Below are 14,370 nucleotides of genomic sequence, written 5' to 3'. Positions count from 1 at the left end.
TAAAGTAATGCTTAAAATTCCCCAAGCCAGGCTTCAGCAATACATGAACTGTGAACTTCCAGATGTTCAAGCTGGTTTTAGAAAAGGTAGAGGAACCAGAGATCAAATTGCCAACATCTGCTGGATCATCAAAAAAGCAAGAGAGTTCCAGAAAAATATCTATTTCTGCTTTATTGACTATGCCAAAGCCTTTGACTGTGTGGATCACAATAAACTATGGAAAATTCAGAAAGAGATGGGAATTCCAGACCACCTGACCTGCCTCTTGAGAAACCTTTATGCAGGTCAAGAAGCAATAGTTAGAACTGGACATGGAACAACAGACTGGTTCCAAATAGGAAAAGCAACATGTCAAGGCTGTATATTGTCACCCTGCTTATTTAACTTTATATGCAGAGTACATCATGAGAAACACTGGGCTGGATGAAGCACAAGCTGGAATCAAGATTGCCAGGAGAAATATCAATAACCTCAGACATGCAGATGACACCATCCTTATGGCAGAAAGTGAAGAAGAACTAAAGCGCCTCTTGATGAAAGTGAAAGAGGAGTGAAAAAGTTGGCTTAAAGCTCAACATTCAGAAAACGAAGATCATGGCATCCGGTTGCATCACTTCATGGGAAATAGATGGGGAAACAGTGGAAACAGTGGCTGACTTTATTTTTTGGGGCTCCAAAATCACTGCAGATGGTGATTGCAGCCATGAAATTAAAAGACACTTACTCCTTGGAAGGAAAGTTATGACCAACCTGCTAAGTCACTTTGGTCGTGCCTGACTGTGCGACCCCATATACGGCAGCCCACCAGGCTCCCCCGTCCCTGGGATTCTCCAGGCAAGAACACTGGAGTGGTTTGCCATTTCCTTCTCCAATGCATGAAAGTGAAAAGTGAAAGTTAAGTTGCTCAGTTGTGTCCAACTCCTAGCGACCCCATGGACTGCAGCCTACCAGGCTCCTCCATCCATGGGATTCTCCAGGCAAGAGTACTGGAGTGGGGTGCCATCGCCTTCTCCATATGACCAACCTAGACAGCATATTAAAAAGCAGAGACATTACTTTGTCAACAAAGGTCAGTCTAGTCAAGGCTATGGTTTTTCAGCAGTCGTGTATGGATGTGAGAGTTGGACTATAAAGAAAGCTGAGTGCCAAAGATTTGATATTTTTGAACTGTGGTGTTGGAGAAGACTCTTGAGAGTCCCTTGGACTGCAAAGAGATCCAACCGGTCCATCCTGAGGGAAATCAGTCCTGGGTGTTCACTGGTAGGACTGATGTTGAAGCTGAACCTCCAATACTTCTGAGCATTTGACCTGAACTGAACTGAGAACAGTTTCTAACAGCACACAGAAAAATAAACTCAAAATGGATTAAAGATCTAAATGTAAGACCAGAAACTATAAAACTCCTGGAGAAAAACAGGCAAAACACTTTCTGACGTAAATCATAGCAGGATCCTCTATGACCCACCTCTCAGAGTAATGGAAATAAAAGCAAAAATAAACAAATGGGTTCTAATTAAACTTAAAAGCTTTTGCACAACGAAGGAAACTATAAGCAAAGTGTAAAGACAGCCTCAGAATGGGAAAAAATAATAGCAAATGAAGTACTGACAAAGAGTTAATCTCAAAAATATACAAGCAACTCTTGCAGCTCAATTCCAGGAAATTAAGCAACCCAATCAAAAAATGGGCCAAAGAACTAAACAGACATTTCTCCAAAGAAGACATACAGATGTCTAACAAACACATGAAAAGATGCTCAACATCACTCATTATCGGAGAAATGCAAATCAAAACCACAATGAGATACTATCTCACGCAGGTCAGAATGGCTGCTATCAAAAAGTCTACAAACAATAAATGCTGGAGAGGGTACAGAGAAAAAGGAACCCTCTTACACCACTGGTGGGAATGCAAACTAGTACAGCCACTATGGAGAACACTGTGGAGATTCCTTAAAAAAACTGGAAACAGAACTGCCATACGACCCAGCAATCCCACTGCTGGGCATACACGCTGAGGAAACCGGAACTGAAAGAGACACGGGTACCCCAATGTTCATCACAACACTGTTTACAATAGCCAGGACATGGAAGCAGCCTAGATGTCCATCGGCAGACGAATGGATAAGAAAGCTGTGGTACATATACACGACGGAATACTACTCAGCCATTAGAAAGAATGCATTTGAATCAGTTCTAATGAGGTGGATGAAACTGGAGCCTATTATACAGAGCAAATTAAGTCAGAAAGAAAAACACCAATATGGTATATTAATGCATATATATGGAATTTAGAAAGATGGTAACGGTGACCCTATATGCGAGACAGCAAAAGAGACACAGATGTAAAGAAAAGATTTTTGGATTCTGTGGGAGAAGGCGAGGGTGGGATGATTTGAGAGAATAGCATTGAAACATGTATATTATCATATGTGAAACAGACTGCCAGTCCAGGTTCGATACATGAGACAGGGTGCTCAGGTCTGGTGCACTGGGATGACCCAGAGGGATGGGATGGGGAGGGAGGTGGGATGGAGGTTCAGGATGGGGAACACATGTACATTCATGGCTGATTCATGTGAATGTATGGCAAAACCCACCACAATATTGTAAAGTAATTAGCCTCCAACTTAAAAAAAAAAAAAAACAGAACAGAAAAAAAAAAGATGGTAGGTAGGAAGAGTAAGGAGTAAATGGTTATTTGTGGAACAGTGTTATAACTGTTTCTATAATAAAAAATACATTTTATAAGCTTTACGTATATAAGTTTAGTCCTGACTTTTCTTTATAAACAGGTATGTCAATATGGGGATAAATGAACTATTTTTAATAATTAGAATTCTATTTTCAGGAATAAAAAATGTTTCCAAAATAATCCCAATATGTTACATGAACTTAATAATCCAAATATTTACTGATGGTCTCTTTAAAAAGAAGAGAGTGATATATCTTTCTTTTATAAATTTACTATAAAGTTTAACATGAAGTATGAATTCAAGCACACACCATGGAACCAAAAGTATACAGTATGATCTAAATTTGAGGCTTACCTTTCAATATTTTCTCATCCAATGTCCACAGCAGCTGTAGATTGCCAGCTCCCTTTCCATGAGATGGCTCAACTGTCAAATACTAAAGTTTTTATAACCTGATAGGGATTACTACAACAAGGAGTTCATCTATGGTCACAAGATAAGTGCTTTATTATATTATGCAGTTTTATAAGCTTTATAATGTGATATGTTAATAACCTAAGGAACCACAAGAGAAAAGATACTCTGAAAAAACTTACAAAACTACACAATATTGTAAAATGGAAAGCTAAGTCTGTTTGTGTGAAATGAGTGGGGAGGGAAACTTACCTTACAACTAAAGAAAAACTCCATTCTGCTGCAGTAATCTGGGATGGGTATGACAGACCAGCATTAATACTGGCTGGGGTGTTGCGAGGAGAGGGAATTGGCAATCTACTGATGCTGGGGACACTGAACATCTAGAAGGAAGAAAAGAGGAAAACAAATAAATCCTAGATTTATTAAATGTCTTATCACTATGGATCTTTTGCACATTTAATAAGTTTAGATACTCTGAATATTAGGTGAAAGTAATTGATTTATACAATTCACTCTGTTACTTTTAGATTTTCTTACACCGATTTCTAAACAAAATCGATATCAACTGTTGTATGCAGAAAAAGATTTTCATATATAAATATGTAAAGAATATTTTTAAAATTGAAATGGTATTATTGTGATAAAAATATAATTTTTATTAAAAAGAGTACAAAAACATAATGTATATGAAAAAGGCATAAATGCTCTCTTTCTACATGCTTCTACTTACACGTGTTGCTGGAGCACAGAAACAGGGATCATAAAACAGAGCATTTTTTGTTATAGGCTTGGTTCTTGTCACCAACATAAATCATATGGTGGAAAGGGATTATATAATAATACATCATGCTTTTCTAATAAAATTCAAATAGCTTTTAGAAAAGTCAAATGGATTTATATATAAAGATGTCTTATTTAAAAACATTAGGAATATCCAAAGTTAGGTTGCAAATAATTTAATGGAAATGGATAAAAACATAGCATAAATTAACTGGAATTAAGCATTTTAATAATTTAATTATTTCACATTCTCCTTAATCTAAGTAATAGTAAATGAAAAGGTAACAAGTATTTACTTTTTTTGCTTATTGCTCACCTAAAGAAACTACCACTGTATTAATATATTCTTGCATATTCACAGTTTTGGGGGTAAAATACCACATTCATCATGGTGGTATACAGTCTCTTGAAAAAGTACTAGTTAGATAATATAGTGAAGTGTTTGAATATTAGTATGGAAGAAGTTAAAAAAAAAGTATTTTAACACTACCAGAGGTCTTAATATGAACTATTCTATCATATACTAGTATTTTCTCTTTAGGTACTCTTACCTACTTTCTCTTAATACTAATTCAATAGGAAACAAAAGCATTTAAAGATACCAACACTGCACAGCACATACAATGTTTCCATTGTATTTCTAAATGAGCATTTAACTAGAAAGCATGATGATAAACAACAGTGATACATCAGTGATAATACTGGAAACTACATCAGTGATAATACTGGAAATTTCAGTGTCATTTGACTTTGTAGAGACAGTGGACAGATCACATTCCCAGTGAAATAGTCATTATTACTGGGGAAGAAAATCTAACAATATGGATATAACTGATGGTATGTAACCACTTCCATTCATAAAGAAGAAAACATCCTGGACTAGAAATTAACTACTGAGTAGTATCTGAATCTGACCCTTTTTAGTAAACTGGTGGTAGCAAAGAGGTTAATAACATTTAATCAAATCTACACCTGTTATCAGAAAGGTGGATTCTCATGCAATTCACAGCACAATCTGAATCACTAAGTAATGCTACACTGTAACATCAGAGCATAAAAAGTTCCATGTAAATGAAATTATGACTGGGGATATACTAAAAGTAGGGTCAGTATTCTACTTATTTTCACTTTCTCAGGCTCCATTACAATACGCAGTACACAGTAGGTCCACAATAAGTATTCGAACCACAGAAGTAAATTTCTTAGCTGAGATTTTCTACTTAGCTGAAAAGATTTCTAAAAATTGATCATCATTCCTAAAATACATGTCTTCCAGATTTTCTGAGCACACAATGAATATAATTTAACTCTTACTGACTTGTTCATCATTATGAACAAGCCATTGTTTCATATTTTAAAGCAGTGATGCTAGGGTTTACAGGGCTATAACCTATATTAAATGGTTATTGATTACTGTTAGTTTTGGACCCTAAAATCTTGTTTTTTAAATTGTCTATCAGTATTTCATGCAACTAAATCTGCCTTAAAATACTTTTGTCCTAATTAAAAGCACTTGCTACAACTAGTTAGCATCATATCTTCATTAAAAGAAACTGGTTCCATACAAGGATATATATCTATTTGTTTGTTTGTTTGTTTCCTATTTTAAAGTGCTAGAGATCCATATGTGGACTCTGTCTTCTATTTAGACTCTTTTTTATTCTTTGGTAGATCTGGATTAATTTTCCTTTAATATATAATGTATCACTTTTACCTTCGTATCTACAGAGTATAAGATGGTAGGGAAGTTTTATTAGTGTTTAATCTTCTCTATTGTTTGGATGATATTCTTCCCTAATTCACAAAAGGTATTAAACTATTCTATCTTTAAATTTTGGGGGCTTTCCAAAGATTTTGATTTCTTCTGTAATATAAATAAGTAGAATGATGAAAAGTTTATTTTTGGTCTCAAGCACCTCATGGATTTAAATTCAATTTGTCAGAACTCTTGTCAGTGAAAGGCAGTAGAGTTAAATAGAACTAATAGATAAATTAAATAGAAAATAATACAAATTTACTTGCGGCTTTGAAAAATATTTGGCATTTAAACTTACTTATATTTGAGTAAGTGTGTATGATTTGTAATTCAAAAGAGCTTAAGGCAAATTATAAAAGCTGCACCATGAATCTCTAACTATAGAAGGATCTGTCACCTAGTTCAATTCTTCCTGAAGTTCACTCCTTGCTGAGAAGACACAGTATTAATACTCTGGCTGATGTAAAAAATATAAAAAATTTTCCCTTTTAATTGGAACTTTCATTGGGAGAAAATAGGTTCAAATATTACTTTTAAGAAAGTTTCCCTGATGGGATACAGACTACGCCAAATTTCAGTAATGGAAACAGTGAGCACTATTAATAGGAGTTAATATCCCGTTCTCAGTTGAGCAGAGTAGTTATTAAATGTCAAAAAAAAAAAAGGCCCAAAGTGAGACCTACCATAGACAAATGAAGATAATGCATTCTCAGATAATTTGGTGACTACAGTCAATTGAAGCTTTGTCTTACTAGCCAGCTACTGTTCTGGTTCATGTTTCTAGTCATCTAGTTCTCTTTCCTTACTATTATTTTGAGTATGTCAGTTAATATTTGATTCTTCAGAAAGTCCATATGTTATCTACCCTTCCACCCTTACTCCCAAATAATACATAAACATGTCTTTAAGTGAGTGAAGCAAGTGTCTAGAAGTAGTGGCTCCTGAATTTAAATGGCTTGAAAATCAAAGATCAAGTCTTTTATAAAAGGACAGGAATCAGCCCAACCAATACTGATTAAAGAATTATCCTCAGGACTGGGTAGAAAAAGCTTAAGCTCTAAAGTGAATTCCTTGAGGATAAAGACTTTCAGTCTCTGAATATCTACCAAGTTCCTTGGTGTTATGTACAGTACACAGACCACAATGAGGAAGTATGTGCCTATTGAATAAGACTAGAATATGACAGGTAAAAGAACTTATTTATTATACAGGGTCTCCAAAAGGCTATTTTAACTTTTTGAAAGCTTTAAATATGACTATTTAACGGCAAAGCATCTTTTTCCCCACAGCTGAGAGTTTTTTCAGTTTTGTTAACCTTTATCAAAAGATCTAGAAAAAGAAAATAAGATATACAATGATGTAATGGTCAAAAACTTATTTAAGGATAATTTAGATATTACTGTAATCTCTGCATGACTGGTACTTGAGGCCAGATAATTCTTTGTTGTGGGGGGCTATCATGTGGATTATAAGATTATACAATGTAGAATATTTTTAGTAGCACAACTGGCCTCTATCCATTAAGCGCCAGTACCACCTCTTCAACTATGTCAATCAAATATATCTTCAGACATTGCCAAAGTCTCATAGTGGGGGTGCAAAGTCATTCCTCATTGATAACCACTGGCTTTTACAAAACTCTGACAAAAACTAGGGTGTAATCATCTTTGATCTAAGCTTCTGATTTCTCTAATGTTTGATCTAGTTAATGCACAGCCTTTGGTTAAGCAAGAGAAGTCTTATTATTATGAATTTAAATTATTTCAAGAACATAGTAAAGATTAATTTTGTTCATGACTTGTAATTTCTTTCTCTTAAAACATCTTATAAAAAAACTATGCCTTTTGACATACTGTAATTATTGTGTATATATTTTTGAATGTTTTTAAAAGTTAACAATTTTACAAATACTTCCATATAGTAACAATGATCTACAAATATTTTATTTTACCAGCCTTATGACATACCACTGTTAATATTATTGCTCTCTCTACTATGAGAGAGATATTGAACATAATATTGTGTAAATTACTTTTGGGGGGATAGGGGAATAGTGTGCAAAATGGGGAGGATAAAAGTTAAATACTATGACTACGGGACCAAAGAGTACAGACAGTTTTATAGCTTTTATTACATACTGAATATGAAATCTGGAAATATCTGAAGTCTTAAAACCTGCTCAGTGCTGAAGTGCTTAACTGCTAAAAGGTATATTAGAAAGATATGGTATTATATTTTAAAGTTTAGTTTGTTTATATTGATGACTATTATTTATCATGTTGTAGTCCAGACAAGGTTTCTTTTATCTTTTTGTTTTCTGCCAAATGTTCACTCTTCCATACACCCCATCTCTACACTGACTTTTTATAATCAAAAAGACTGAAAACTCTTTAAGATCTAAACAATAATATAAAACATAAGGAAATTATGCAAATATGAGAGATTAGGGTCACATGAAAAATTAAGAAACATAATAACCATTTCTGTATTAGTCTTACAAAAATCTATCAAGATTGATTATTTATACAGCAAAAATGTTTAACAAATTTCAAATATAGGATCAGGAAAATTTATCAGTATCTTAGGTGTAAAACTGTCTTTCTGGAAAACTAATAAATTTCCAAAGTACAACTTTTATCTCTTGATTAAACCCACAAAGATAAAAACAATAAAATATCACGATGTCTTCTTTAGAGCATTAAAAAAAAACCCCTATCATCTAAATAATAATGAGACAGACAAAAATTAAAGGATTTTGTCAAATTATATAATTCTATTTAGCTCTGTCAGATGTCTCACTTTAAACAAAACTCAGGTAGGTAATTTGTATGGTACTGGAAGATGTAAAGGACATTGATTCCTCTTTGAATAAACCTTTAAATGAAGTAATGGGATAAAGTGAACTAAACTCAAGAAAATTAAATCACTCATTTCTCTCTTCACACTATAAATCATAAGTAGAATTAATTGTCCTGCAATAATGAGTAAACAATTCAGATTTTAGAAGACTAACTCTTCCAGTACAATGAGCAGTTCAATGGCAAAACCTCCAAGAGATTAAGAAAGCTTTTTTAATGGAACGTTGACCTGGATGAGGAAATGGGGTAATTCTTCCTTGTTGCTTTGGTAAGAAAAACATCTTGAAATGCCCTGTAGAGAAGCTTCCCAAAACAACCAGGTGTTTAAATGAATCCGTGTTAAAACCCTCTATCACATATATAATTTCTATCTTTAGTAATGACATTTATGACAACCAAAAGTTTATATGGAATATATATCTTCTTTGTTATTGAAGCCATTATTATGGATATGAAAGTTGATGATGAACAACAGAGTTGTTTTGACATTATTTTTCACAGTGATATCCTCTTACGAAGAACAATATTAATAACTTCATTTGTCTGGCAATGGTGAAGGAAGCTCACTATGCAAGGAATAAACAAAATGGTTATCACTACCACCAAGTTCATACATTTCATTATTAATAAAATCTCTCAGGTCCTTACCATGAGCCCAATTTTGACAATATGGCTACTTGCTCTGCAACCATCAGTTAGGGCAAGTAAATGGACACACACAAGAAATGACAGACTGACAATGAAGAGACAGAACAAAAGCAAGCAAACAAACAAAAACCTTCAAAACATATAACCTAAAGGCCTATCTGTGAATGTTTAATAGAGTTACTGACATCAATAGATTTTTAGGGTATCAGTACAATTATGGATATTCGTAATGATCCCTGAGTTTTCAAGAAAAGGGTTCAATTATGTTCAATATAGTACCAGGAGGCAGGGAAATCTTTTTCATTAAATGATTAAAATAAGGATTTTAGTACTGAATGTTTAGGTTTTCTAGAAAATTCAGTTAAGTGGAACCCCTACTCCCAAATGATGATAAACTAGTATTCAATACCAACATAAAAGTTCAATAAAATTTATCATACTCAGTATCAGCTTTTGTAAAAAATAAGGAATGACACTGAGATGCAAACTTTTACTATTCCTTTATTCCTGGACATTTTATTAAGATAAGTTATTCATGAAAACAATATTTTAGTCAGTTTATTTTAGGGCAAGTAGCTTGTATACTGGTAATCTCAATTATTCCCAATAAGTAAAATTCAAAGAATTTCTATTTCTTGAAGAGCAGAAAACATATTTTAAAACTAATATGCAAATACCAAGGGTTATGGACAAGTCAAAAATTTAGAGACACAAAATCTAAACAATTAAAACCTATACATAACCTAAAATTTTCTGATAAACATACCCCCAAGTACTATAGAGTCAAATATTTGTAACTTATATTTTCTTTTACTCTTATAATTACTTTCATGAAGGAAGGCAATATGCTAATCCCTTATACTACCAATGGAAATGAGGTGGATGGCTTATACAAACACTCTAGGATGCTTGCAAAAGTCTTTTTGTCTTACACTACATACCGTAAGTAAGCACATAAGCCTATTATGCTTTGAACTATCCATTAAAAACAAAATCCTAATTTATAATATGAGAACAAATTAAGATGAATGTTACTGTTTAACTGTAGCTAATAAAAAACAAATAACAAATTTACTTAACAGAATTCTGTTTAGAGTCATGAAGTATGGACAAGTCACTAAAAATAAATGGCTTCTGCAAAAAAAAAAAAACAAAAAACTTTAAATATCCTGATCAAAATATTTTCCTATTAAATAATAGAATCAATCCTTTAAAAACATACACATAAAATACATTAAAAAAAACACTGGTTGAGGAAAAAATATTTTAATATAGTTTGAGAAATATATCACAGAGGTTGTTTTAAAACAACATGTAGGGTCCATTCCACACCAAGAGATTGCTGACATATTCAAAACAAAACAAAGCAAAACAAAACAGATAACCTCTCATAGTCTTATAATGATCTAAACCATTTTTAATGGAAATAATCCTAAAATAAAGTTTTCTGCATTCTCAGATTATATATTGTACACAAAAGTGTACTGAACATGATGCTTTCTTAATGCTTTTGATAGCTGTCCTCATATTATCTCATCTCTTAGATTATAGCCAATAGTCTCAGGGGTATCATGTGAGATACTTCTGAAATGCTTAAGGCTGTTTTACCTCTGTATTAAATGATCTCACAGTACTTTAATTTCCTTCCTTCAGAGTGCTACCAATATGTCCTTTCTGAACAACATATAAAATGAGTATTACAAATCTGCTGATATGAATGAAGCTTGCTGTACCTCTAACCTTATTATCATACATAATTCTAGATTAACAGGTTCTGAACAAGTTCCTAAATGTGGTTTCATGACATTCCTGAGGCATAAAATAAAGAGATTTTTAAAAATAGTGACTGATTTTTTTTTTCAATGCTTAAAGCCTTCTCCATTTATTTATTGGTGTTTGTGTTTCAAATCTATGATATAATAGAACTATAAGTGTCAGTTAAATGGGTATTACTAATTTAATAAATAACATAATTGAGTGTTTTACCAAGTGCTGGGTGAATAAAAATAAAGCCCTTTATTCTCTCAAGAACAGTTAAAAGCGAAGGTAAAGATTAATTGTGAATTTAGTATAGTGAAAGTTAAAAGAAGACCTTTAGATGCTAAAGGTTCTTAAGATTTACTGTTAAGCATGTATCAAAAACATCTGGGGCAAGATTAAATAATTTACATGTTATTTATGTCAGAGCTAATCCATTAAAAGCATATATTATTAATAAAGAATATCTGTAAGGTAAGTACTACCCCAAAACTACCAGTCAGAAAACAACTAACCAGTATATTGGGAAATACATAAAACTAAACCTGATAGAAACCAGGCAAACAAAATTAATGTACTTGCCCCAGCACCATGTTTGTCTATTAAAAGTGAAAACTAGACCACATAGGAAAAATAAAAGAAACATCTTTCTATTTTTCAAGCAAATTTATATGTAATTCAGGACAACAAGATTTAAAAAGGCTTTAGAAAAAGCAGGAATAAATTTTAATGCTGACAATAATAGATAGAACTTTTGGATCAACACCTACCGATTTTTTTCTATTGTTTTCCAGATCTTTGAGTTCATTCTCGATTTTTGTGATTAATTCCCTGAGTTCATCAAGATTAGTGCAAATAAGCTAAAATAAAACACAAAAACACAGCTTGATAACACATAATATAAAACACCCAAAATGTGGTAACAGAAGTTGTTTTAACACACATTGAATTCACAATTATTTGTCTTTGTAACAGTAAAATGCAAAGAAAGCTCCACAGTTGATATTTTAAAAGATATTTACTTGTTATGATGTATGAACTTCAGGCTTAGTATAAAATTAGCTGAAATTTCAACATTGGTGGTTTCATCCCACATACCCATCTTTCAGTTTGTTTTATAATACAGGTTTTTCTTTTTTTTTTAAACATTCTTAACTTTCAGCCCAGAATGACAAAGATCTGGAAACTCACCCTAGATTTCACAAGTTACTGGATCACCTTTATGAAGTGTTTCATCAAGCAGTCTCCGAGCAGGTGAATAAGTGCACCCCTGGAGAACAATTGCTTTACTTTTGCTTTGCTTGCTAACTATATAACTTAACAAATTGTATCACTGCTGTTGGGACTGCTAATAAAGAGGGACTCCAACTATATGAATATACTGAAAGAAGTTAATGAAATTAAGTATACATTCTTTATATGATCTTAGTAGTCTTTAATAAAACCAGATCCAAAGATAGCATCTATTGCCTTTCATACCTGTGTGGTTTACCTTATTTCACTTTGGTAATATTGGCAAATGGTCAAAACAATTGGTCTTTAGTTATTAATTGATAATCAAACAAGTTTGGCTTAACTGCTAAATATTTATAAACAGTGAAGCATCAGCAACATAACAAAAATATTAGTAACTACATTTTAGATCTTGTAAAATTATACTGAATGTTTCAATCAGTTTGATAATATTCAACTTATTTTCTAAAATAATTTAAACTTACATTTTTAAAAATCTGTTGTGTAAAAGAAATAGATTTCTAAAACAGAACTGCAATCACATACAGGGGAAAAGTTTTAGATTTAATGAAAGTCTTATAATGTATATACTGTATAAATGAAAAAATACTATACTTATAAAGCTATTAATTCATTATTAATTTTTTATTAGTTTCATGTATTTTACATTCATTAATTTTTGGTAAGGGCACTGTTTTCCTGAAAGGCATATTTTCTTTTAAAAGAAAATGGACAAAAACACAAAGCAAAAGAGAATTACAACAAGATCATTCCTACTGACTACTATGTGACAAAAATGGGAGACTAGGAGCCTCCACACTTTTAAGTTGAACCATATGAAATGTTGATATGCATTTGGTTACAAAAAAGACAATATGGTTCAACCGAATAGACTAAGAAAGAATTATCACAGATAATATAAATTATACTCAGTATTAACAAATTAGAAACATCTACATAATTTCAAACTCACAGAACTGACAAAGCAGGGGAAACATGTATTTAGGTAACCCAAATTAACAATTTCAGAGTACAAAACACCAGTATAACAACTAAATAGTAGGATATTGCTGCTGACACATTATACACATTTCCATTTGCCAAATCTAGAATTATGGAAGAAATGCTGATGGTTAAGTAGTAAAGTGGCTAATTACATAAGTGCCTTTAGAACTAGATAATGTCTTCAACTTCTATCATATAAATAAAGCCTCAGAACCGTGTTGGCCCTACACCAGGTTTCTAGTAAGTATTCAAGGGGAACTAAACTTGTATAAAATGCTATTATGACTACCATGTCAAATTTGCCATGGAACTTGCAAATGGTTACACCCCATTCATTGAACTTGGTGTACTAGTTAATGACATGGCATGGATTTCTCATTTGTACATAAGGCAAAGCTCAGAGCAATTTTCACTTGCATTTTCACTTAGCTGTCTCATTATACATGGAGTAAAGGTACATTTTCTTTGTACTTTGTAGAAACTCACAGTAACAATGAAAATATATACCCCTATACCTGAACACATCCTAAAATATTTAAGTTCTTTTAATTACCAATTAGTCATGAGATCAGAAAATATTTCTATTTCATTTAAGGAAACAGATAACGTAGTTTTGAAGTCAAACTAGGAATTATTTCTATACTGTAAGAGCTATATATTAAAAAAATACTTTACTAGTTATCAAGCTGTATTAAATCAGTGCTTCTCAAACTTCAATGTGTGTAGGAGTCACTTGGGAATCTTGTTAAAATGAGGTGGTATGGGCTGCAAATCTCACATTTTTGGGCAATTATGTACTAAATGATTATGAATTACAAATCTGCATGGTCACAGAAACATTTGGTAGTATGGAGCTAAATGAGTACAAAATTTAAAAAGATTATCTTCAAATAGGGGATGGAATACTGAATTAAAAGCACAAATGTTCAATGTTAATGCACAAATGTTCCTTAAATGCCATGATTCAAACATAAATTTTATTGAATTTGAGAGTTAAAATATTTTTAGCAATATATACTTTGAACCTATCTTAAAGTGACTTAATACCTACCTAACAATTTATACTCTTTAAGTACTAATATATACCTCCCTCTACATATGTATGTAATATACATATACTCTAAATATAGAGTCAAGTTATTAGAAAATTCTTGTATGAGAACATATTCTAAATGTTACTTATCATTTTGAGGTTATATTTTGAGGGAAAAATAATTATT

General features: G+C 32.3%; 1 protein-coding gene across 1 annotated transcript in view; it reads right to left on the bottom strand.

Annotated features, from left to right (window-relative positions):
• Positions 1 to 14,370, bottom strand: part of KIAA2026 (KIAA2026 ortholog) — a 106,793-nt gene that overhangs the window by 20,209 nt on the left and 72,214 nt on the right. The window contains exon 5 of the mRNA XM_052644927.1: positions 11,683 to 11,772. Coding sequence (XP_052500887.1) covers positions 11,683 to 11,772 — 90 coding nt within the window. The remainder of the gene's footprint in view (positions 1 to 11,682; positions 11,773 to 14,370) is intronic.

Source organism: Budorcas taxicolor, chromosome 8, assembly GCF_023091745.1.
Source record: "Budorcas taxicolor isolate Tak-1 chromosome 8, Takin1.1, whole genome shotgun sequence".
In the NCBI taxonomy this organism is placed as follows: domain Eukaryota; kingdom Metazoa; phylum Chordata; class Mammalia; order Artiodactyla; family Bovidae; genus Budorcas; species Budorcas taxicolor.
This window is presented reverse-complemented; position numbering and strand designations above follow the sequence as displayed.